The sequence below is a fragment of the Oncorhynchus kisutch genome, linkage group LG21 (genome assembly GCF_002021735.2).
Source record: "Oncorhynchus kisutch isolate 150728-3 linkage group LG21, Okis_V2, whole genome shotgun sequence".
Taxonomy (NCBI): domain Eukaryota; kingdom Metazoa; phylum Chordata; class Actinopteri; order Salmoniformes; family Salmonidae; genus Oncorhynchus; species Oncorhynchus kisutch.
In genome coordinates, this window is record NC_034194.2 from 11,292,875 (window position 1) to 11,314,884 (window position 22,010).

The 22,010-nt window shown below is 41.5% G+C and overlaps 2 protein-coding genes, 1 long non-coding RNA gene and 1 other non-coding gene across 4 annotated transcripts; all 4 read left to right on the forward strand.

Annotated features, from left to right (window-relative positions):
- Positions 1 to 598: 598 nt before the first annotated feature.
- Positions 599 to 6,715, forward strand: rrm2 (ribonucleotide reductase M2 polypeptide). The gene is made up of 10 exons (XM_020455146.2): positions 599 to 913; positions 1,168 to 1,236; positions 1,838 to 1,981; positions 2,083 to 2,199; positions 2,293 to 2,426; positions 3,006 to 3,100; positions 3,176 to 3,309; positions 3,505 to 3,609; positions 4,153 to 4,266; positions 6,215 to 6,715. Exons 1-10 carry the CDS (start codon positions 821 to 823, stop codon positions 6,365 to 6,367), a joined length of 1,158 nt encoding a protein of 385 aa, XP_020310735.1. The 5' UTR covers positions 599 to 820; the 3' UTR covers positions 6,368 to 6,715.
- LOC116356264 (small nucleolar RNA SNORD94) lies at positions 5,925 to 6,059 on the forward strand. Its single transcript, XR_004204749.1, has one exon. It is a non-coding gene; the product is annotated as a small nucleolar RNA SNORD94 (small nucleolar RNA).
- Positions 6,716 to 8,214: 1,499 nt separating the features above from the next.
- lgals8a (galectin 8a) lies at positions 8,215 to 17,977 on the forward strand. The gene is made up of 9 exons (XM_020455038.2): positions 8,215 to 8,479; positions 9,077 to 9,165; positions 9,320 to 9,530; positions 14,264 to 14,383; positions 14,614 to 14,667; positions 14,889 to 14,915; positions 15,413 to 15,501; positions 15,694 to 15,859; positions 16,366 to 17,977. Exons 1-9 carry the CDS (start codon positions 8,441 to 8,443, stop codon positions 16,513 to 16,515), a joined length of 945 nt encoding a protein of 314 aa, XP_020310627.1. The 5' UTR covers positions 8,215 to 8,440; the 3' UTR covers positions 16,516 to 17,977.
- Positions 17,978 to 18,070: 93 nt separating this feature from the next.
- LOC109866519 (uncharacterized) lies at positions 18,071 to 21,800 on the forward strand. Its single transcript, XR_002251700.2, has 3 exons — positions 18,071 to 18,256; positions 19,314 to 19,418; positions 19,514 to 21,800. It is a non-coding gene; the product is annotated as an uncharacterized LOC109866519 (long non-coding RNA).
- The last annotated feature ends 210 nt before the right edge of the window (positions 21,801 to 22,010 follow it).

The following is a 22,010-nucleotide window of genomic DNA, read 5'->3' on the forward strand; positions in this document are numbered from 1 at the left end:
GGAAACTTGCAGGTGCCCTGGTGGAAGAGTGGGGTAACATCTCACAGCAAGAACTGGCAAATCTGGTTCAGTCCATGAGGAGGAGATGCACTGCAGTACTTAAAGCAGCTGGTAGCCACACCAGATACTGACTGTTACTTTTGATTTTGACTCCCCTTTTGTTCAGGGACATATTATTCCATTTATGTTGGTAACATGTCTGTGGAACTTGTTCAGTTTATGTCTCAGTTGTTGAATCTTGTTTTGTTCATACAAATATTTACACATGTTAAGTTTGCTGAAAATCTTGTTAGTTAGCCACTAGCCAGCCATCCAGCTTGTTAGTAAACTTTTTTTACTTGCTGTTCTGTCGTATTTTTCTACACATTTCTAACTTTATATATGTTTTGTAATTCAACGTTTTAAAAACATAGTACAGTCAACGTTTTTTGGGATAAATAATGGCATAATTCTATTGTTTCACTTTAGCGCGCCTTTCCTGACATTTGAACTTTTTCCTTTCTTGGTTATGTAACAGTATCAGCAGTTTTCCCGCAATCTTTAAAATGACGCGGGAGAAAAGTCAAATCTGATTGGCTGCACCCTCTTAGAAATTTAAATACCAACAAATGCTTTGACTCTATTGACTGCTTGGAATCGACCGCCAGAAATTCAATAAATACGGGGAACTCGAGTCGTTTGCGTTTGATTGTGGCGTTGATCTAGGCAATGGAATTGTGCTGTTGATAGTTGTGAATATATATATATATTTTTTGCAATTTTACTGACGTTTAACTTATCCTCAAATTGTTTCTGTTGTGTAACTCGTGTGTCTTTAAAAATGTTTGCAACTCGTTCACCACTCGTCAAGAAAGATGAAAACGCTATCACCACTCAAATGGACAACATTTCACTGGTTGACAAGGAAAACACGGTACGTTTGAAGTCGACGTGAACTCTATTTATTTTACCTAGCTATTTTTTGATGTCGTTGGTTTTATTTAAAAGGTGGTTAGGCAAACTCGCCTCAGCTGGTTTAGCTAAATGACGTTACTAGCCGTAACCTAACTAGGCAACGTTAACCTGTCACGTCTTACTTTCTGTCCAGCACATTAATCAATTGAATGTAAATTAAGGAAGCCAGTTATCTAATTTGTCAAAGGTAACGTGTCATTCCTCCCAATGCAGCCTCCCAGCCTGAACATGACCCGGATTCTGGCCTCGAAAACCGCGCGCAAAATCTTTGCAGATTCTGAGGTGCGTGAACAATGGCTACTTTTGCTTGAAGTTGTCAGTTTATGCAGTGCTCATTTTTGTAGCTCATCGACATGCGTAATTAACGTTAACATGGTAATTGGCTAGAATGTGTCCGAGGTGTTCATTTGCCGAGAATAATGTCGCCTATTCTAGCTACCTGCCGAGTCATCAAATCATGATGTCGCCTATGTCAAATGTAAGCTAGCAATCGAGGAACTCAAGTCAAGCATATGTTTGAATGGTTAGTAGTAGTTACACAAGCTGTCTACTCAAGTGTTTCATAAGGCTAACGTCAGTTGCTAGCCAGTAGCCTTCCATTCCAGCCATGTCACGAAAGCCTTTGTCTTGACTAGGTCACTAGCTAGTTACTGGTAACAAGCTAACTAATGTTACATAGCATAACTCAACCGTCTAACGTTGTGTTGTGGACAATATTAACATTCTACATAAACTGGTATGCCTTTTTGTCTTACTACATGCATGTATTTCTGCTTAAATGATAAGCACATTCTGTTTTTCTAACCATTGAGGAAAGTTGGTTTTTACCTCTGCAACATTTGACCAGTAATGAGATTAAACTATTTTTGTTATACTTTGTTAGCCTAAAGATGTCGAGAAATTCAATGCTGAAGAAGAGCCACTCCTGAAAGAAAATCCACGCCGGTTTGTCATTTTCCCTATCAAGTATCATGACATCTGGCAGATGTATAAGAAGGCAGAAGCTTCTTTCTGGACTGCAGAGGAGGTATGTCTAAGTTGCTGCATCATTAGTGGTGTTGGCATAAGTAAATGATATGTGAACTGGTTCATGAGATTTTAGTTAATTTTGTTAATTTTGTTTTCCAGGTTGATCTGTCCAAAGATACACAACACTGGGAGTCTCTGAAGGAAGAGGAGAGATACTTCATCTCTCACATACTGGCTTTCTTCGCTGCTAGTGATGGCATTGTCAACGAGAACCTGGTAAATTTCTTGTGTGTACAATACAACAGTCAATATTTAGCTATCTACACAAGAAATCACTGATCTAATGGGAGTCTCCTGTTTCTCTACTAGGTGGAGCGCTTTACACAGGAAGTCCAGGTGACAGAAGCAAGATGCTTCTATGGTTTCCAGATCGCCATGGAGAACATCCACTCTGAGATGTACAGCCTGCTCATTGACACCTACATCAAAGACCCCAAAGAGAGGTCAGGCTGTCAGTCAAGCTCTTACTTGGTAGTGCAGGGAAGTTCTGTATTTTCTGGCAGTGGTAAGAAGCGCTGGTTTATGTACCTCAGCTTTTAATGGGAGCTGAGTAGCTGCTAGTTCTTAGCTCGGTGGGCATGTGGTCTGCTGACTGGGTGGGGTCCCAACATGATATAGATGCCAGACTGTGCCTCATGATGATAAAATATACACCACCAATGCCCTTAATTCAAGACCCTACTGCAATATGTAGCTTTTAGGGTTACCTGACCAAATCTGCATAGGAATGAGTTACAGATCAGGAAATTCAAATTGAATGTGAGTCAGTTGCTGTTATATTTGCATTTTCTATGCTTCTGTTAGTTTTAATCTTATTTTCAGTTTTGTACACAGCTTCAAACTGAATAGTTTGAAAGTACAATACTATACGTTGCATGTTTTGTCACATAAACTGAAATTAGTAGACCTTAGTGTTCTTAGCAACCAGAAAATGGCAGTGATTTCTACACTTAACTTTTTTGAAGTCTTAAGCATTTTATTTTGTGACAATGTTGCCTAATTGACTTTTCTTTGTCTTACAGGGACTACCTCTTCAATGCCATTGAAACCCTCCCTTGTGTGAAGAGGAAGGCGGATTGGGCCCTGAACTGGATCGGCAACAAAAGTGCCAGATTTGGTATGTACATAACTTTTTTCCTAACCTGCACATGATTGGGTGGCCAGTTGGTAATGAGCGACGTTTGTATTCCAGGTGAGCGTGTGGTTGCCTTTGCAGCTGTTGAGGGGATCTTTTTTTCTGGCTCCTTTGCTGCCATTTTCTGGCTAAAGAAGAGGGGGCTCATGCCTGGCCTAACCTTCTCCAATGAGCTCATCAGCAGAGACGAGGTTGGTGTTTCTATTGCGTTGATTTACCTATGATCCCAGTATGCTAACCTAATTGAAATTAAATAATTACAACTATTTGGTTACTAAACTGCATAACGTTGGATACCTTTCATGTGCTTGTTTCACTGAAAAAGCAACGCTCTTCATGGCTAGTTGACATGACTAGTCTTATTAACTAGTTCCATATGAATACAGGGCCTGCACTGTGACTTCGCCTGCCTCATGTTCAAGCACCTGGTGAATAAGCCCTCAAAGGAGACTGTCACTAATCTGATCAGGAATGCAGTGGAGATTGAGCAGGTATGTTGATTAAAAGTGAAGGACATGTTTCCCTGATAAAAAAACTGCATTGGACTTTCAATCATTTCTGGGTAACAATTAATTATCTTACTGTGATTTTCAATTAAAATTCTCAAATGCATGGCTTCTTAGCAAACAGCTATTTTTAAAGCAGAGAAATTGCTGGGAGTGGTCTGGGGGGGACAACTAGCTGTTGGCAGAGGTTTGGTAGTCTTATTGTTCTAACTAATTTACTGCCTGGTGACATCACTGGGCTGGCCTAAACTCCATTCCACCAAAACTGGCTAACATTTCAGTCTTTTAAAATGATTACACTAAAAGGGCATAATTTTCAGTTATTCCAAACTGTGTATATTAAACAGGAAAATCTCGTTTGACTGCACTTGGCCTTTAAACCTACTCCTGGGCTGAGGCCTAAATTGCACATTTTGACCTAAACTGCACTACTTTTCCAGATCTATGGTCGTGCCGTTTGGGACATTAGCTTTTTGTACCCTGCTTATAATTATTTTATTGTCTGATTGTTAATTTTGTTAATTTCAGGAGTTCCTGACAAAAGCCCTGCCTGTAAAGCTGATTGGTATGAACTGTGACTTGATGACTCAGTACATTGAGTTTGTCGCTGACAGGCTGATGCTGGAACTGGGCTTTGACAAGGTGAGATTATGGTTCATGGCTTTGTCTCCTCATGGTACCTTAATCCCTATGTATTTTTTAAATTTTATTTATTTATTATTTCACCTTTATTTAACCAGGTAGGCAAGTTGAGAACAAGTTCTCATTTACAATTGCGACCTGGCCAAGATAAAGCAAAGCAGTTCGACACATACAACGACAGAGTTACACATGATGTAAAACAGTCAATAATACAGTATAAACACGTCTATATACGATGTGAGCAAATGAGGTGAGATGAGGGAGGTAAAGGCAAAAAAAGGCCATGGTGGCAAAGTAAATACAATATAGCAAGTAAAACACTGGAATGGTAGATTTGCAGTGGAAGAATGTGCAATGTAGAAATAATGGCGTGCAAAGGAGCAAAATAAATACAGTAGGGAAAGAGGTAGTTGTTTGGGCTAAATTATAGGTGGGCTATGTACAGGTGCAGTAATCTGTGAGCTGCTCTGACAGTTGGTGCTTACAGCTAGTGAGGGAGAAGTGTTTCCAGTTTCAGAGATTTTTGTAGTTCGTTCCAGTAATTGGCAGCAGATAACTGGAAGGCGAGGCGACCAAAGAAAGAATTGATTTTTGGGGTGACTAGAGATATACCTGCTGGAGTGTGTGCTACAGGTGGGAGATGCTATGGTGACCAGCGAGCTGAGATAAGGGTTGACTTTACCTAGCAGGGTCTTGTAGTTGACATGGAGCCAGTGGGTTTGGCGACGAGTATGAAGCGAGGGCCAGCCAACGAGAGCGTACAGGTCGCAATGGTGGGTAGTATATGGAGCTTTGGTGACGAAACGGATTGCACTGTGATAGACTGCATCCAATTTGGCTATTTTGTAAATGACATCGCCGAAGTCGAGGATTGGTAGGATTGTCAGTTTTACAAGGGTATGTATGGGGCGGCAGGGTAGACTAGTGGTTAGAGCGTTGGGCTAGTAACCGAAAGATTGATAGATCAAATCCCCGAACTGAAGGTAAACATCTGTCGTTCTGCCCCTGAACAAGGCAGTTAACCCACTGTTCCTAGGCTGTCATTGGAAATAAGAATGTGTTCGTAACTGACTTGCCTAGTTAAATAAAGGTAAAATAAATAAAAATGTGGGGAATTGGTTGCCATTTGGGAAACGCACCGTGGGAGACTTGGGTCCTCTCTTCCTGGAAACGAGTGTTTGTCAATTAGACGAGACAGTATGCGAATGGAGGAGTGTCCTCTCCTGCTGAGGAAACGAGTATTCTACCGGAGTCATTCGCAGAAGAGGTTTGATCTGCCTCACTCCCTTTGAATCTGCTGAAAAAGCATACACATTTGAAAACTACCCTAATTTTATCTATAAAAGGTCTTACACAACTAGCTAAATTTGTTTTTCACTTCACACTAAACTTTAAGATTCCACCCCTGTAAATGTAATTTGCCTGATGCATGCGTGGAGCAGGAGTCTTATTTCATACAAGCCCATTTGTTTCCTCTTTGCCCTTTCTCAAAAGGAGGGAGGATGAGGACTGAGTTGAGCCTAACAATTGATAATCTTGTCCTTTGAGACAAATGTGTCTTTTGACATGACGAGTTTCAATCAATAACACCCCATGTTTGAGTTCTAACTATTTCCGTGGGTCCATGCACTTTGTTTAGAAATTCATTCTGAAATGGGCTAGCAATGATGAAAAGCGCAGGGGTACGTACCTCAGCTGATAATGGGAGCTGAGTGTTGGTGTTCTCAGCTCAGTGGGCATGTGGTCTGCTGACTTGGGGTGCCAACACGATACAGACGCCTGACTGAGTCTTGCCTGTAAAGCTATAGTAAAAGCATGGACATGTAAAATGTAGGAGCTCACTACTGTAAGTCTGGAAACTTTGCTATATGGCAGATGTACAGTATTTAATTTGGTTTTGCCTCAAGCAGAAGCATTTAACAGACTTTACACTAACTCTTCATTTTAGATCTACAGAGTGGAGAATCCATTTGACTTCATGGAGAACATTTCACTGGAGGGCAAGACTAACTTCTTTGAGAAGCGGGTAGGGGAGTACCAGAGGATGGGTGTGATGTCTGGCACCACAGACAACGCCTTCCGGCTGGATGCTGACTTCTAAAGCTCTGCTAAGCTCTTGAGACATTGACACTTTCAACACTTGAAGAGGACATGGGCCTAGCTACATGTTACTGGACCACCTCATTGTAGCTCCTCATCAATTCCTAAGAATGGTTCTCAAATGGCTCACTATATATTGCATAGCTTTTGACCAGAGCTCCCATGGGTCCTGGTTTTGGGAGGCAGACTAAGTCTTAATTGCTGGGTCCACAGACATCACCATGCACATTACCATTCTCAACCCACATCTCCTCTCCAGTGTCTGGTTTTATGATGTATTTGTATAGTAGCTTTTTAAATTGTTTTTATCTAGGTTTCTATTTTGTAATAAATGTACAAATTCAACATATGCAGCGGCTATTTTTATAATAATTTTAGCCTAGTGTTTTCTTTTAAGTTTACAGATGGTATTACTGAATAGTCAACTCTTGGAATTAAAGTTAAATTCAGCTGACCCCTGTAATTACATTTGTGTTCATTTGGAGTCACTAATTTTGTTTCAGTGGTGGATCTGTACTTGAATAACTTACTCCACTGAATTCCTAAAGACAATACTTCATAATTTTCCCTGACTCCAAATAAATACAATTTCGAATGCTCAGGCAGGACAGCAATATGGTCCCATTCCACACCAATATAATGTTTTGTAATTGTGTTGCCTCACTAAACTGCATTTTGAAATGATATTTGAGTAACCCTGGACAGTTGTGTGGGAGGAATGGACTCAATTGTCATACTTGAGTAAAAGTAAAGATGCCTTCCTATAGAAAATGACTAGTGAGAGTCTCCCAGTAAAATACTTGAGAAATCATAGATTGTCAATACTTCAGTACATTAAATATAATTGCAAAAATCATTTCAAAATCCTTAAGCAAACCAGTTGGCAAAAAAAAATATGGATGCCAGGAGCACACTCCATAAGACTTTACAGAGCATGTGTTTGCGTGTCAGATCAGGGGCCGTAAGGATGACCAGGGGTGTTGCGTGTGAGTGGACCATTCTATCCTGCTGTGCATTCAAAATGTAACTTCTGGGTGTCAGGGAAAACGTATGGAGTAAAGTGTTCCTAAGGAATGTCAAAAGGTGAATTACAGATGCCCCAAAGCTTAACTTGTAGTACTTTAGTAAAATACCTTAAGTACACCACTGCTGTTCCAAAGCAATTGTGCCATCTGGTTTGACATTTTAGGTATAGCGTTTCCTTTTGTTACTATTACTCTGGCATTTGAGTACTTTATCCATCTCTGTACTGTGCAGTTAAAACGCTTAGTAGTTTTCTGGCTGACACTTAACGGAGTAATTTTCTATTAAGGTCTACTTTTACTCAAGTATGACAAGTACTTTATCCACCGCTGGCGTTTTCATAAAGTGACAAAATGAGTGGCAAGGAACACTGGCATATCACCAAATTTGAGCCAGAAGTTGAGCAGTATAAGCAGGCTACTAAACAGTTCAACATTTACAATGGATGGGTTGGCTGAAAACTCCAAGAAAGCTGAGCGCTTCCATTTGTCAGAAGTCCGCCTGTTTTGATTTTGGATGGCCAGATTGCTAGCAAGAATGACACATTTCCAGGTGCGTAATCGTAAAGTTATTATTATTATTAATAAGAGTTATTCTTATTAATAAGGTCTTGTTTTGATTGCTTTAATGCTAATATGTCTCAAATTCACTAGCTATGATGTATTTGAGACGTGGTCATTGTTCAAACGTATTTGTTTTCAATAAACATCGGAAGAAGATATAGTTTACATGTCAATCTTAGCCAACCTCATGTTTTGCCCCATGTTTTTGCGCACGTCGTTTTTGTTGCTAAACAACCAAACATGGACCAAGCCCCCCCCCCCCCCCCCCAAAAAAAAAAATGTTGCAAGAAAGAAAATGTAATAAAGCGCAATCTGAAAACCGTGCTTCGACCCCAGCTGTCACATAGCGAAGGCGGGGCGTTGAATGTCATTGGCTGAAAACCGTTTGTTTTTACATCGTATGAGGAAGTAACCGGACGGTTAATGAAAAGCTCGGGACGTTGGCAATCTTGGGCCCATTTGAACGCTTTCTGCTTAACCACTCAACTATGTCGACCACGAACCCGAAACAAACTGTTCTGAATCCGGTGAGATGCTTTGAAAATATATATTTTTTAATTGTGATTCATACTTGCACTTGCTCATACATCAACTAAAGCGAGATAATATTGAATTCAGCTCGGTCAGTTAGCTAGTTATCAGCTAACGTCAGTTATACAAGCGATGTCTCTCATCATTTATCAGGTTGATATGAAGCTGGAAAACATGGTTTGATGACGTTTGTTACACGAACAGTCCCATAAGTACTGAACCTTTCTGAAGTGTCTATGTAGGTCAGGCGCGTGCGTGCAATGTTTTTGACAGCAGGAAATAGTTCATGGATCTCATGCCGCGTTCATGACAACTGGGAAATAAGCTCAGTGTTTCCCACTTAGAAAGTGTCCGTTTCAACCAGTAGGAAGCTCTATGCAAAAATTGCAAGCACATTTTAACTCGGAGGTTCAAGAGTTTCCATGTCTTGAATGCCGCATCAGGTCATACTTTCACTTTAGTTTTGTAGAATATGTCTATTATGAGTGTTTCAGTTTGACATAAATTGTCATTTCATGCATTCAAACAACAACCTAGTCTTGCTATCTTGCTATAGTTTTGCTATCAATAAACACATTCTACTCTATTCACAGACCATTCCCTTTGCTGGGACAATCCTGGGAGGTTTACAGCCGGGGGAGATGGTGCTCATTCAAGGCACTGTTCCCAGTGATTGTGAGAGGTATGGGGTTGATTATGGATACACTACACACACATCTCAAGAATGACATCACATTACCGTCACGTGTCTCTAGACATGCAGTCATATGAAAGAACATTTTATGGAAGTTGATGAAGTCGCTTAGGGCAAATTACAGCTGTGTGCGCGTGTCCAGGTTTCAGGTGGACTTCACCTGTGGGAACAGCACAAAGCCCAGAGCGGACATAGCCTTCCATTTCAACCCTCGCTTTAAGAGATCTCCCTGCATCGTGTGCAACACACTGGAGAGAGAGAGCTGGGGCAAGGAGGAGATCCTGTATAAGAACGCTTTCACACTGAGGTCAACGTTTGAGATGATCGTCCTGGTGCAGAAAGACGAGTTTAAGGTCAGGATAACTAGTGATCAGATTAGATGCCTTTAAGCCCATACTTGTAAATCGTCTCATAGTAGCGGTGCTGATCTAGGATCTGTTTTGCGTATTACTAATCACAGTTAATAAGGTTAAATGGACTATGGGTATCTGTTCCTAGATCAGCACTCCTACTCTGAGATGCTTGATACATACAACCCCAGATTCCCTTGATCTATAATAGCCTTTGCCCTGGATCAATGTTCAGGTCCATAATTATTCATAACAATATTGTTAATTGAAAAGACTGGCTCGTGGTTCTGTGGGAATAGGTATAGGTGCTTTTTGGCCTTTTTGAGAGTTTTCAACATGCAACATACTTTTCATGTAGAGAAAGGGATGCTCTTGAAATAAACGTTTTCCTCATGATCACTTCCTTTCCCTGTATCAGGCATAAGCCCGTGGACACGTCCCAAATGGCACCCTATTCCCTATTTAGTGCACTACTTTTGACAAGAGCTCATAGGGCCCTGATCAAAACTAGTTCACTATATAGGGAACAGGGTGACATTTGGGACATGGCCTGTGACTCAAAGATTCACTTTCATTTCCTTGTTTTTTGTGTCACTGTTCAGTCCGGTGGTTGTATATTAAGCATGGGGGAAGGTGCTAAGTCAGTTTTGCCTGCAAGATGTGTTAATAATTCAGTATAATATATTTTTCACTTCCCTTAGTGGATGAGGTTGGCTTCAGAAGGGTTCTTATATTCTTATGGCTAAGGTAAAAGCTAAATACAGTGCATTCGGAAAGTATTCAGAACCCTACCCTTTTTCCACATCTTGTTATATTATAGCCTTATTCTAAAATGTATTAAATAAAGAAATGTCTTTGTCAATCTACACACAATACCCCATAATGACAAAGCAAAAACAGGTTTTTAGAAATGTTTGCAAATATAAAAAAATAGAGAGCCTTACAGTGGGGAGAACAAGTATTTGATACACTGCTGATTTTGCAGGTTTTCCAACTTACAAAGCTTGTAGAGGTTTGTAATTTTTATCATAGGTACACTTCAACTGTGAGAGACAGAATCTAAAACAAAAATCCAGATAATCACATTGTATGATTTTTAAGTAAATAATTTGCATTTTATTGCATGACATAAGTATTTGATACATCAGAAAAGCAGAACTTAATATTTGGTACAGAAACTTTTGTTTGAAATTACAGAGATCATATGTTTCCTGTAGTTCTTGACCAGGTTTGCACACACTGCAGCAGGGATTTTGGCCCACTCCTCCATATAGACCTTCTTCAGATCCTTCAGGTTTCAGGGCTGTCGCTGGGCAATACGGACTTTCAGCTCCCTCCAAAGATTTTCTATTGGGTTCAGGTCTGGAGACTGGCTAGGCCACTCCAGGACCTTGATGCTTCTTACGGAGCCACTCCTTAGTTGCACTGGCTGTGTGTTTCGGGTCATTGTCATGCTGGAAGACCCAGCCACAACCCATCTTCAATGCTCTTACTGAAGGAAGGAGGTTGTTGGCCAAGATCTCACAATACATGGCCCCATCCATCCTCCCCTCAATACGGTGCAGTCGTCCTGTCCCCTTTGCAGAAAAGCATCCCCAAAGAATGATGTTTCCTACTCCATGCTTCACGGTTGGGATGGTGTCCTTGGGGTTGTACTCATCCTTCTTCTTCCTCCAAACACTACGAGTGGAGTTTAGACCAAAAAGCTGTATTTTTGTCTAATCAGACCACATAACCTTCTCCCATTCCTCCTCTGGATCATCCAGATGGTCATTGGCAAACTTCAGACGGGCCTGGACATGCGCTGGCTTGAGCAGGGGGACCTTGCGTGCGCTGCAGGATTTTAATCCATGACGGTGTAGTGTGTTACTAATGGTTTTCTTTGAGACTGTGGTGCCAGCTCTCTTCAGGTCATTGACCAGGTCCTGTCATGTAGTTCTGTGCTGATCCCTCACCTTCCTCATGATTATTGATGCCCTACGAGGTGAGATCTTGCATGGAGCCCCAGACCGTCATCTTGAACTTCCATTTTCTAATAATTGCGCCAACAGTTGTTGCCTTCTCACCAAGCTGCTTGCCTATTGTCCTGTAGCCCATCCCAGCCTTGTGCAGGTCTACAATTTTATCCCTGATGTCTTTACACAGCTCTCTGGTCTTGGCCATTGTGGAGAGGTTGGAGTCTGTTTGATTGAGTGTGTGGACAGGTGTCTTTTATACAGGTAACGAGTTCAAACAGGTGCAGTTAATACAGGTAATGAGTGGAGAACAGGAGTGATTCTTAAAGAAAAACTAACAGGTCTGTGAGAGCCAGAATTCTTACTGGTTGGTAGGTGATCAAATACTTATGTCATGCAATAAAATGCTAATGAATTACTTAAAAATCATACAATGTGATTTTCTGGATTTTTGTTTGAGATTCCGTCTCACAGTTGAAGTGTACCTATGATAAAAATCACAGACCTCTACATGCTTTGTAAGTAGGAAACACTGCCGATTTTGCAGGTTATCAAATACTTGTTCTCCCCACTGTACATAAGTATTCAGACCCTTTGCTATGAGACTCGAAATTGAGCTCAGGTGCATCCTGTTTCCATTGATCATCCTTGAGATGCGTCTACAACTTGATTGGAGTCCACCTGTGATAAATTACATTTTTGGACATGTTTTGGAAAGGCACACATCTTTCTATATAAGGTCCCACAGTTGACAGTGCATGTCAGAGCAAAAACCAAGCCATGAAGTTGATGGAATTGTCCTTAGAGCTCTGAGACAGGATTGTTTCGATGCACAGTTCTGGGGAAGGGTACCAAAAAATACATGCAGCATTGAAGGTCCCCAAGAAGACGGTGGCCTCCATTATTCTTAAATGGAAGAAGTTTGAACCACCAAGACTCTTCCTAGAGCTGGCCGCCCGGCCAAACTGAGCAATTGGGGGAGAAGGGCCTTGGTCAGGAAGGTGACCAAGTACCCGATGGTCACTTTGACAGCGCTCCAGAGGTCCTCTGTGGAGATGGGAAAACCTTCCAGAAGGTCAACCATCTCTGCAGCACTCCATCAATCAGGCCTTCCTTTGGCCAGACGGAAGCCACTCCTCAGTAAAAGGCACATGACAGCCCGCTTGGAGTTTACCTTAAAGGCACCTAAAGGACTCAGACCATGATTCTCTGGTCTGATGAAACCAATATTGAACTCTTTGGCCTGAATATCTGGAGGAAACCTGGCACCATCCCTACAGTGAAGCATACTGGTGGCAGCATCATGCTGTGGGGATGTTTTTCAGCGGCAGGGACTGGGAGACTAGTCGGGATCGAGTGAAAGATGAACAAAGCAAAGTACAGAGAGATCCTTGATGAAAACCTGCTCCAGAGCGCTCAGGACCTCAGACTGGGGCGAAGGTTCATCTTCCAACAGGACAACAACCCTAAGCACACAGCCATGACAATGCAGGAGTGGCTTTGGGACAAGTCTCTGAATGTCCTTGCGGTGCCCAGCCAGAGCCCGGACTTGAACCCGATCAAACATCTCTGGATAGACGTTTTGCAAAGGAAAACTAAAACAAGTGTTTCTCATTGGACAAGGTCTTGTAGTCCTTGTCTGTCCCTTTTTCAGTCTGCTTTCTTCCATTTGCCTAGTGAATATGACCCTGGCAAGCTAACTAGCCATCCTGCTGCTCCTATTAGGAATCAGCTTGTTACTTGGTAACCAAGATTTAACATGTTGCTTATGTTAGAGCAGAGAGACTATTGAAGCCTTTTAGAGCATGTGTCAAACTCATTACACGGAGGGCCGACTGTCTGCGGGTTTTCGCTCCTCCCTTGTACTTGATTGATGAGTTATGATCACTAATTATACTGAACAAAAATATAAACGCAACATGCAACAATTTCTAAGATTTTACTGAGTTACTGTTCATAGAAGGAAATAAGTCAATTTGAAATAAGTAAGGTAGGCCCTAATCTATGGATTTCACATGACTGGGCAGGGACGCAGCCATGGATGGGGCTGGGAGGGCATAGGCCTACCCACTAGGGAGCCAGGCCCAGCCAACCAAAATGAGTTTTTCCCCACAAAATGGCTTTATTACAGACAGAAATACTCCTCAGAAACCCCTTGTCCATAAGATGATCCCACAGGTGCAGAAGCCAGATGTGGAAGTCCTGGGCTGACGTGGTTACTCGTGGTCTGTAGTTGTGAGGCCAGTTAGACGTACTGTCAAATGACATTGGAGGCGGCATATGGTAGAGAAATGAACATTAAATTCTCTGGCAGCAGCTCTGTTGGACACTTTGTGCAAGTCAGCATACCAATTGCATATGGTCCCTCAACTTGAGACGTTGTGTGACAAAACTGCACGTTTTAGAGCTGCCTTTTATTGTCCGCAGCACAAGGTGCACCTGTGTATTGATCATGCTGTTTAATCAGTTTCTTGATATGCCGCTCCTGTCAGGTGGATGGATTATCTTGGCAAAGGAGAACTGCTTACTCACATGGATGTAAACACATTTGTGCACACGATTTGAGAGAGATACGCTTTTTGTGAGTTTGGAAAATGTCTGGGATCTTTTATTTCAACTCATGAAACATGGGGCCAACACTTTCAATGTTTTATATTTTTGTTTAGTATAGTAAAGAACTCATCACCTGGTTGTCTAGGTCTTAATGGAATGGAATGAGTTTGACACCTCTGCTTTAGAGGATTCTCCCACTGTTTGTCTCACTGTTATCTACCTCTCTAGGTGGCAGTGAACGGTGCTCATGTACTGCAGTATAACCACAGACTGGATCTGGATAAGGTGGACACACTGGCCATTTCTGGAAAGGTCAAGGTTCAGGCCATTGGCTTCTTCCCCGGCTCTGTAAGTAATTCATCCTAACTTCATTATTATATGTCAGATATGAAACATTTCATATTATCTAGCTATAGCCTAACTGGCTTTATGATTTCAAGGCCTCCAGCCATATGTTATGCACCTCAAGTTGAATTCTACACAAGACTTATATGTCCTTGCTGGAGATTTAAGTTCTGAACAACAGTTTGACCTGTTGTGACCCATGGGTGTAAAGTTTTTGTCACTTCAAATTGTAGAACTCCGGTCCACCTCCACCTGGTGTTGTGAACAACAGAGGCCCACAAGCCAATGTAAGGAAGTTGCTTTATCAACATGAAATAAAAGGAAATCTATTGTTGCTAAGACTGCTAACGCGGTTGTGGTGCTTTCGGATGGGAGCCTTTTTGACTCCAAGCGATGGGATTGTTTAACACACTGCGTGGACTCTATATGCCAACATGTATAACATTAAATTCAAGTCAAGTATGCTTTGCCTCTAATGAGTGCAAAACATTTACTTTCTTTCTGACAGGAAGTGCTTTCAATGTCAGATGACTTGGTAAGTTGTTATTACATAATATATTATATGATTGTAATATGAAGCAGCTGTGCTGCCGATGTAATACATCACACATTTGATTAGAACAACATTTGTCAACTCGTTTTTTACATTTTTAAAATTTCAAATCAAATTCAGCCCACTGGTGCCACAACAACTGGGCCTTTGGAAGTTGTCTTATTGAATCACCTATTCCAGACATGGACAAATATCCCAATAGCATTACAGCAGCCTCTGAGGGACTGTGATGTACATGTCATTTTCCACAGCGTCACGGTCATCCGAGTCTGGAAGATTTAGTGCCATGTACTGTACTACCTAGAGCCTTATATTTGCAATACAACGCTCTGCTACTACCTAAGGTTCATCACATGTTTCTCCGTACCAAGTCTGTTTTGTGATGCACCATTTTGAATACTTTACTCGTCTGACATGAACTGTGCTATTTATTTGTGTGACCTACTGACAGAAGTAATTTGTGATTTTTGTTGTTGCAGAGTCTGCCCTTCAGGGGCAAACTGACCAAGGGGTTGAGTGTAGGACACACCATCACAATCAAAGGACAGACCAGCCTGTACCCACACAGGTATGTATGTAGCAGGCTAGGGGACATGAAAGGATTGTCCAAATATAAAATATAGTTCACATTACTCTGTTCAAATCCCACACCATTCTTTATCCACAAATTCTCTGAAATTTAGCAACCGTTCAATTAACATTGATGAAATGCAGCGTTTTGTCATTCGCTGCTAAATTTACTTTTGTATTTAACTTGTAGCTTCTTGGTGAACCTGAGAGTCGGTAACACGGAGGACATAGCGCTCCACCTGAACCCCCGTATGAAGGCCGCCGTGTTCATCCGTAACTCCTACCTGTCCGAGTGCTGGGGCCCCGAGGAGAACACCCTGCCCAGCTTCCCCTTCTCCCCTGGGGAGTACTTTGAGGTAACCCTTCCCCACCCTCTCCCTCTGTACTCCACTGGAGTGTATTCATTATCAAAATGTTAGGCAACAGAAAACATTTTGCGGGTTTCTTATTGGTGAAGTTCAGGTAGTCCCTCTCTGTTTCTTTCCGTTTTCTTCTGTTTGGTGTCTAGTGAAACCGATCCTGGATACACTTGGAATGTCTGGGGAAACGCCAGTACCACTTTAGGGTTTCTTGGCCTTGAAGTTGTCATCTTTCATATCAATAGTCTTAAGACAGAGAATTTTGGTCTGAAACAGTTTTATTGTCTGCCTGGAATCATTTTTGAATGACAGTATCTGCATTAATTCACAGCAAGGCCCAACAATAGAAAGATACTGAATCATTCTGAATCCCATTGTTTTTTGTCAGATAGCATGACTTTCATTCCATTATGTAGGAGTGATGCTGCCTGATGCAAGACCATGTCTGAATACTACATCTGATTCTACCCCTCATACCCTTGCCCGTTTGTTGCTCGTTCTAGATGATCATCCTGTGTGAGGCCCACCAGTTCAAGGTAGCGGTGAACGGGGTCCACCAACTGGACTATAAGCACCGTGTCCAGGACCTGAGCCGCATTACTGAACTGGAGATCCTGGGAGACCTGCAGCTGCTGGATATCAAGCTGTGGTGATCCCTGACCTCCAAGATCTGTTTTATGTCCCAATTGTCTCTCCTTCCTCCCAAAGTGTGCTTTTGTTCACATTCCTTCACTGATTTGAAAGGAAATGACCGGCATGAGAAATATGGTGGTTAACTTCCTCTAGCTAGCCTATGCCTTCATCAATCCAATGCTTTTAAGGATATATTATTGTGACACACTGCTAACCTCCAAGATCTGACCCCAGTCACCCTTAGAATGACCTCCAACTCTGGCTACGTCACAATTCACAACCCTTTTCCAGAAATGTAGTAGCAGTAGCAGACCTTTCACACTCCCCTTCATGGATTTAAATGGATTGGTGCAAGCATTGGCTGGAGGAAGTATCCACCATTGTAAAAGCCATGCAAGAAAGTGTGCAAGTGTGCATTTTGGGAGAAGCATGGAGAATGGGCCATAGCCACCTCAGCCAGGGACTCAATATAGCTTCGCTGAAAAGCATCTTCCACTGCATGTCCTCTACCCATTTTATTCTTGATATTCCTCCTATGTGCGTGGTCTGGTTTTAATTTGGGACTCTCAGTACATTAATGGACTACTAATCAAGTATCTGACAACATATTAATTCATTTTGGGGCAGGTTGAATGTAATTGGCAAATTATCTGCGGAAGCAGGTATGGGTAACGTGACAAACGGGTAGGTAAACAGAAACACCTTTTTATTCATTTGAGGCAACGTGGGCAGGGTGATCAGGTGGCTATTGTGATAGTATCACTATGATCCGTTTTGTAATAATCATTTGCAGCCTAACTTATCAGAATAGCAATTCGTTTGAACCTTTTCATCCCTGGCATGTGAAAGCGTTCCTATTAGCAGGTTATCTAATTTACTAGACTCTACGGTGAAATATTTTATGCCACGGGCATAAAATATGGATGAAAGCTGATCTAATTTATTATAGCTCTAAGCTGTTGCACTGCTACCACTTCTCCAATCTAAAAAATCGCATAATGTGATATGTTATACAATATACCATGTAATACAAGAGTGAGCTTGTATGGTTTTGAATGACATTCTTGTTTACCCTTTTGCCTAGTTAAATAAAAATACCCTTGATAACTGAGCAAAAAGGTTTATTTTATGTTTACGATATACTGGGAACGGTGGCTAAACTGACAATGGCTTATATAGCAACTTAACCACTATCTGTGCAAATATACAATTTATCAGGGAGCCTCTTTAACAAAAAGTTGGGTAGTCATCAACTTTCCTATGCAAGTTTCCACATAGATATTCGTGAGCTATAATTTTAAAGTTGGATTTTGTGCATATGCTACTGTGTGTTGAGTATTTTCTGTCCCCAAAACTGAAGTTTTATATTTGAATATCAACCAAGAACAACTGTAAGCAAAAGCCTACAAGCTTTACCATAGGAAATGACTGAAGTGTGTGTAAAGTTGTGTGATCGTAATAAACTAACAAATTAAAGTCGCACTCCAGTCTCCTTTTTACTTAGTTTATCACCTGATTTACTTAACAAAAGGCACATCTCAAAAGGTCTAGGTGTAGGGGTGTGTGTGTGTGTGGTACCACAGAATGAGTCATAATACCCATAAAACCTCGTGTTCAAACAGAGAAATGGTTACAATCATTTATCCCATAGGGGATTTTAAGAAACACTTCAAATGAGGGCTGTTTTGTGTAATTACCTATCATCATAAAGAACTACAAATGCAATGATGGTCTGGACGAGACTGACGAATCGAGACAAAGGTAAGAATCTCTGGATTAAGTGTCTGTTAGCTAAATGTAGTACACCTCTTTAAATGGACAATTCTGTGAACTGTCTTGTGCAAGTTTTAAATGAACACTACCTGTTAGCAAAGATGTCAGCTAGAGATGACGTGCAGGAGCTTGCAGAGATTTTTTGTCTTGCATGATGCCGACTTTGATACTAATTAGCATTTTTGAATCTGAGCGTAAATAGAGCCGAAAATATTTATTAAAGTCACCTTGTCCGAGAGAGATTTACCAGTGGTATAAAGTACTTAAGTACAAATATTTAAAGTACTACTTAAGTAGTTTTTGGTGGTATCTGTACGTATTTATATTTTTGACAACTTTTACTTCACTACATTCCTAAAGAAAATAATGTACCTTTTACTCCGTACATGGTTTCCTTAACCTCCTGAAGCTAGGGGGCACTATTTTCATTTTTGGAAAAATAACGTGCCGCTAGCTATCAATAAATAAATAAAAAATAGAAAATGGTGCCGTCTGGTTTCCTTAATATAAGGGTTTGTAAATGATTTATACTTTTACTTTTGATACTTAAGTATATTTTAGCAATTACATTTACTTTTGATACGTAAATACATTTAAAACCAAATACTTTTAGACTTTTACTCAAGTAGTATTTTACTGTGTGACTTTCACTTTTACTTGAGTCATAACTTTACTCAAGTATGACAGTTGGGTATTTTTTCCACCACTGAAATGTACATGGTTATCAAAACATCACGTCAGGGTAAGCCTGCACGAAACACAGACCTTATTTAAAGTGTTTCTAAAATTCCCTATGGGAAAAATGAATGGTGGAAAATTGATTGGAACCATTTCCCTGTTTAACCGCTGGGCTACATGGGTATTATGACATCTCCACTGTTGGGCTGTACTGTTCCTGCAAGCTAGGAGCGAGGTTGATGATATTAGAGGGCACCTTCAGACCTACTCATTGAATGACTTACTCAATGAAGTGTAAAATTTATATTTTGCTCACAACACTTTTTTATTTTATTACCCTTGTGTGTGTACATTCCTGTATTTATAGGTGGGACATTCTTTTGCAGTGAGTCTTTAATCCAGCACCACTACCGCCCTTGTGAAAGCTATACACTCCTGTCTGACAGCTACAGACTCCAGAAAACCAGTAATGGTGAGGGTGTTACTTGAACATGTGTCCAAATCCATTGTTCGAGTAGATCAGGCAAAGCTCTCACAACATCTGTCTGACATTGAACTGTGTCCTAGGTTTACTAGCCTGGCTCAGCAGCTACACCACCAGAAAGAAGGCAGAGAGTGATGGCAAATGGCACATTTAGGCCTTGGTCAGAGGTCACCTCTGGTGTGCCACAAGGGTGTGTGGTTTCACCACATCTGTTTCTCCTTCACATGTCCACCTGAAAAGTTGTCTTCAGTGACACTCTGGATACTGGGTATGCGGACAATGTAGGGTTGTCCCGAGGCATACCATTAACCAGCATTCAAGAGGACACTTCCATGGGCTTGGAGGCAAAGCAGCTGGAAGAGTGGACCCCATCCAACTACATGCTCCTGAACGGATAAAAAGTCTGTGGAAATTCTGCTATGTTCCTAAGTACCAGCGGTAACAATGACCAAATATCTTGGTTTTTATCTGGACTCTAACCTCAGTGGTGACACGTGGCGCAGTCAAGGCCTCAAAACACCTGCACTTTTTGACTGTCCTTGTCAGAAATGGCCGACCCAATGAATATCTGGTCACAGTATACACTACACTGGTCAGGCCTTCTCTGGAATACAGTGGAGTGCTGTTAGTTGGATGCAGTAAAAAGCAGCCAGCCCAAATAGACAGGTTGCAGAGGGCCTTGAGGTTCATCTCCAGAGGTTGAGCAGTGCAGCTACAGCTCCCGTCACTGCAGAGCAGGCGACAACAGGCTGCAGTGCACGCTTACTTTAAAACTGCACCATTTTCTCTCCTCCCCAATGGAAATGTTGAATACTTATTTTTGTTTATCCTCGATGATTCTTAATCAAGTGTATCATTTTGTATGTGTACCTTGTTTTAAATGATCAAATACATTAAACTCCAAAAGAACATGTGTAGAATTGCAGGAAATGTACTTTAAAACTAAAAACTCTGGTGGTCTGCCAACCAAGTCTCGCTTAGGTCCCCAAAAAAGGCTAGGGCTGGCCCTGAACTGGCCTGCAAGCATTCAGTCGTACACTTGTGAGAGAGCACGATACATAGTCATACACTTGTTAGCATGGTACAGAAGAAGCTGTTGGAATGGCATTGTCTACTCCAAATCAGTTTTGGTCAACAGATTACAGTTGCAAAAAGCCAGTAACCTTCCCTAAATTCCCAGGTTTTCCTGAAATCCTGGTTGGAGGTATCCAGATGTCCTTCATATTCCTCCTGATTCTGGGAATCTTCCAATTGTGACGTCTGGAAAACCTGGGAATTTTGTCAACAGTTGTACCAGATTTAGCTAGCAGCTCATTTCCGTCTGCAAAGGGTATTCACTGAAAAGGGTATTGGGTATTGTGTTGCATTTCTGCCAAGTGACTGCGCACCTGGTGAAGGACATGCACACTCTTGACCACCCACTGAATGACCTGTTCCCTCCAAAAAGTGGTAAATGTACCACCAGGCTCCTGAGAAACAGCCACGAACTGTCCTGTATAACTGTCCTGTATAACTGCTGTCTGATCAGACTGTGAAACACCACTCTACCCACTGCTATCAGACTGTGAAACACCACTCTACCCACTGCTATCAGACTGTGAAACACCACTCTACCCACTGCTATCAGACTGTGAAACACCATTCTACCCACTGCTATCAGACTGTGAAACACCACTCTACCCACTGCTATCAGACTGTGAAACACCATTCTACCCACTGCTATCAGACTGTGAAACACCACTCTACCCACTGCTATCAGACTGTGAAACACCACTCTACCCACTGCTATCAGACTGTGAAACACCACTCTACCCACTGCTATCAGACTGTGAAACACCACTCTACCCACTGCTATCAGACTGTGAAACACCACTCTACCCACTGCTATCAGACTGTGAAACACCACTCTACCCACTGCTATCAGACTGTGAAACACCACTCTACCCACTGCTATCAGACTGTGAAACACCACTCTACCCACTGCTATCAGACTGTGAAACACCATTCTACCCACTGCTATCAGACTGTGAAACACCACTCTACCCACTGCTATCAGATTGTGAAACACCACTCTACCCACTGCTATCAGACTGTGAAACACCACTCTACCCACTGCTATCAGACTGTGAAACACCATTCTACCCACTGCTATCAGACTGTGAAACACCACTCTACCCACTGCTATCAGACTGTATAATAACTCTAGCTCTTAAATGGCCTTTCCTTAAAATTCTCTTTTTAACAATCACACATTAACATTTCAATTTCCATCATGAAAAATGTCCTTTAACGTTTCAAGTGTCCTGTATTCTATTCCTGTCACGTGTTATGTATTTTAAATGAGAGTTTTGCAATTCTTAGTCATGTCAATTCTGCATTTTATCTGTGAGCAAGAATAAATGGAAACTTAATATATCCTTCATTGATTGTGTGTTGTGTATTCTCTTTGACGACAGACTGAGTGCCAGTCTGTTTGTGCTATCATGCCAACTCCCTAGCACTGACTGTCTTGACAACGAGCAATGGCAAGAGCACCAACAGATTTGGGACCAAGCTACAGTACTTTCAGTACAGACGATA

Bases quoted from the DNA above. Each gene is read 5' to 3' on its own strand.
- lgals8a (XM_020455038.2), top strand. From the start codon at position 8,441: ATGTCGACCACGAACCCGAAACAAACTGTTCTGAATCCG. The intron at 14,668-14,888 runs GTAAGGAAGTTG...TCTTTCTGACAG, and splicing joins ACAGAGGCCCACAAGCCAAT to GAAGTGCTTTCAATGTCAGA. The intron at 14,916-15,412 runs GTAAGTTGTTAT...TTGTTGTTGCAG, and splicing joins TTTCAATGTCAGATGACTTG to AGTCTGCCCTTCAGGGGCAA.
- rrm2 (XM_020455146.2), top strand. From the start codon at position 821: ATGTTTGCAACTCGTTCACCACTCGTCAAGAAAGATGAAAACGCTATC. The intron at 2,427-3,005 runs GTCAGGCTGTCA...TTTGTCTTACAG, and splicing joins ATCAAAGACCCCAAAGAGAG to GGACTACCTCTTCAATGCCA. The intron at 3,310-3,504 runs GTTGGTGTTTCT...ATATGAATACAG, and splicing joins AGCTCATCAGCAGAGACGAG to GGCCTGCACTGTGACTTCGC.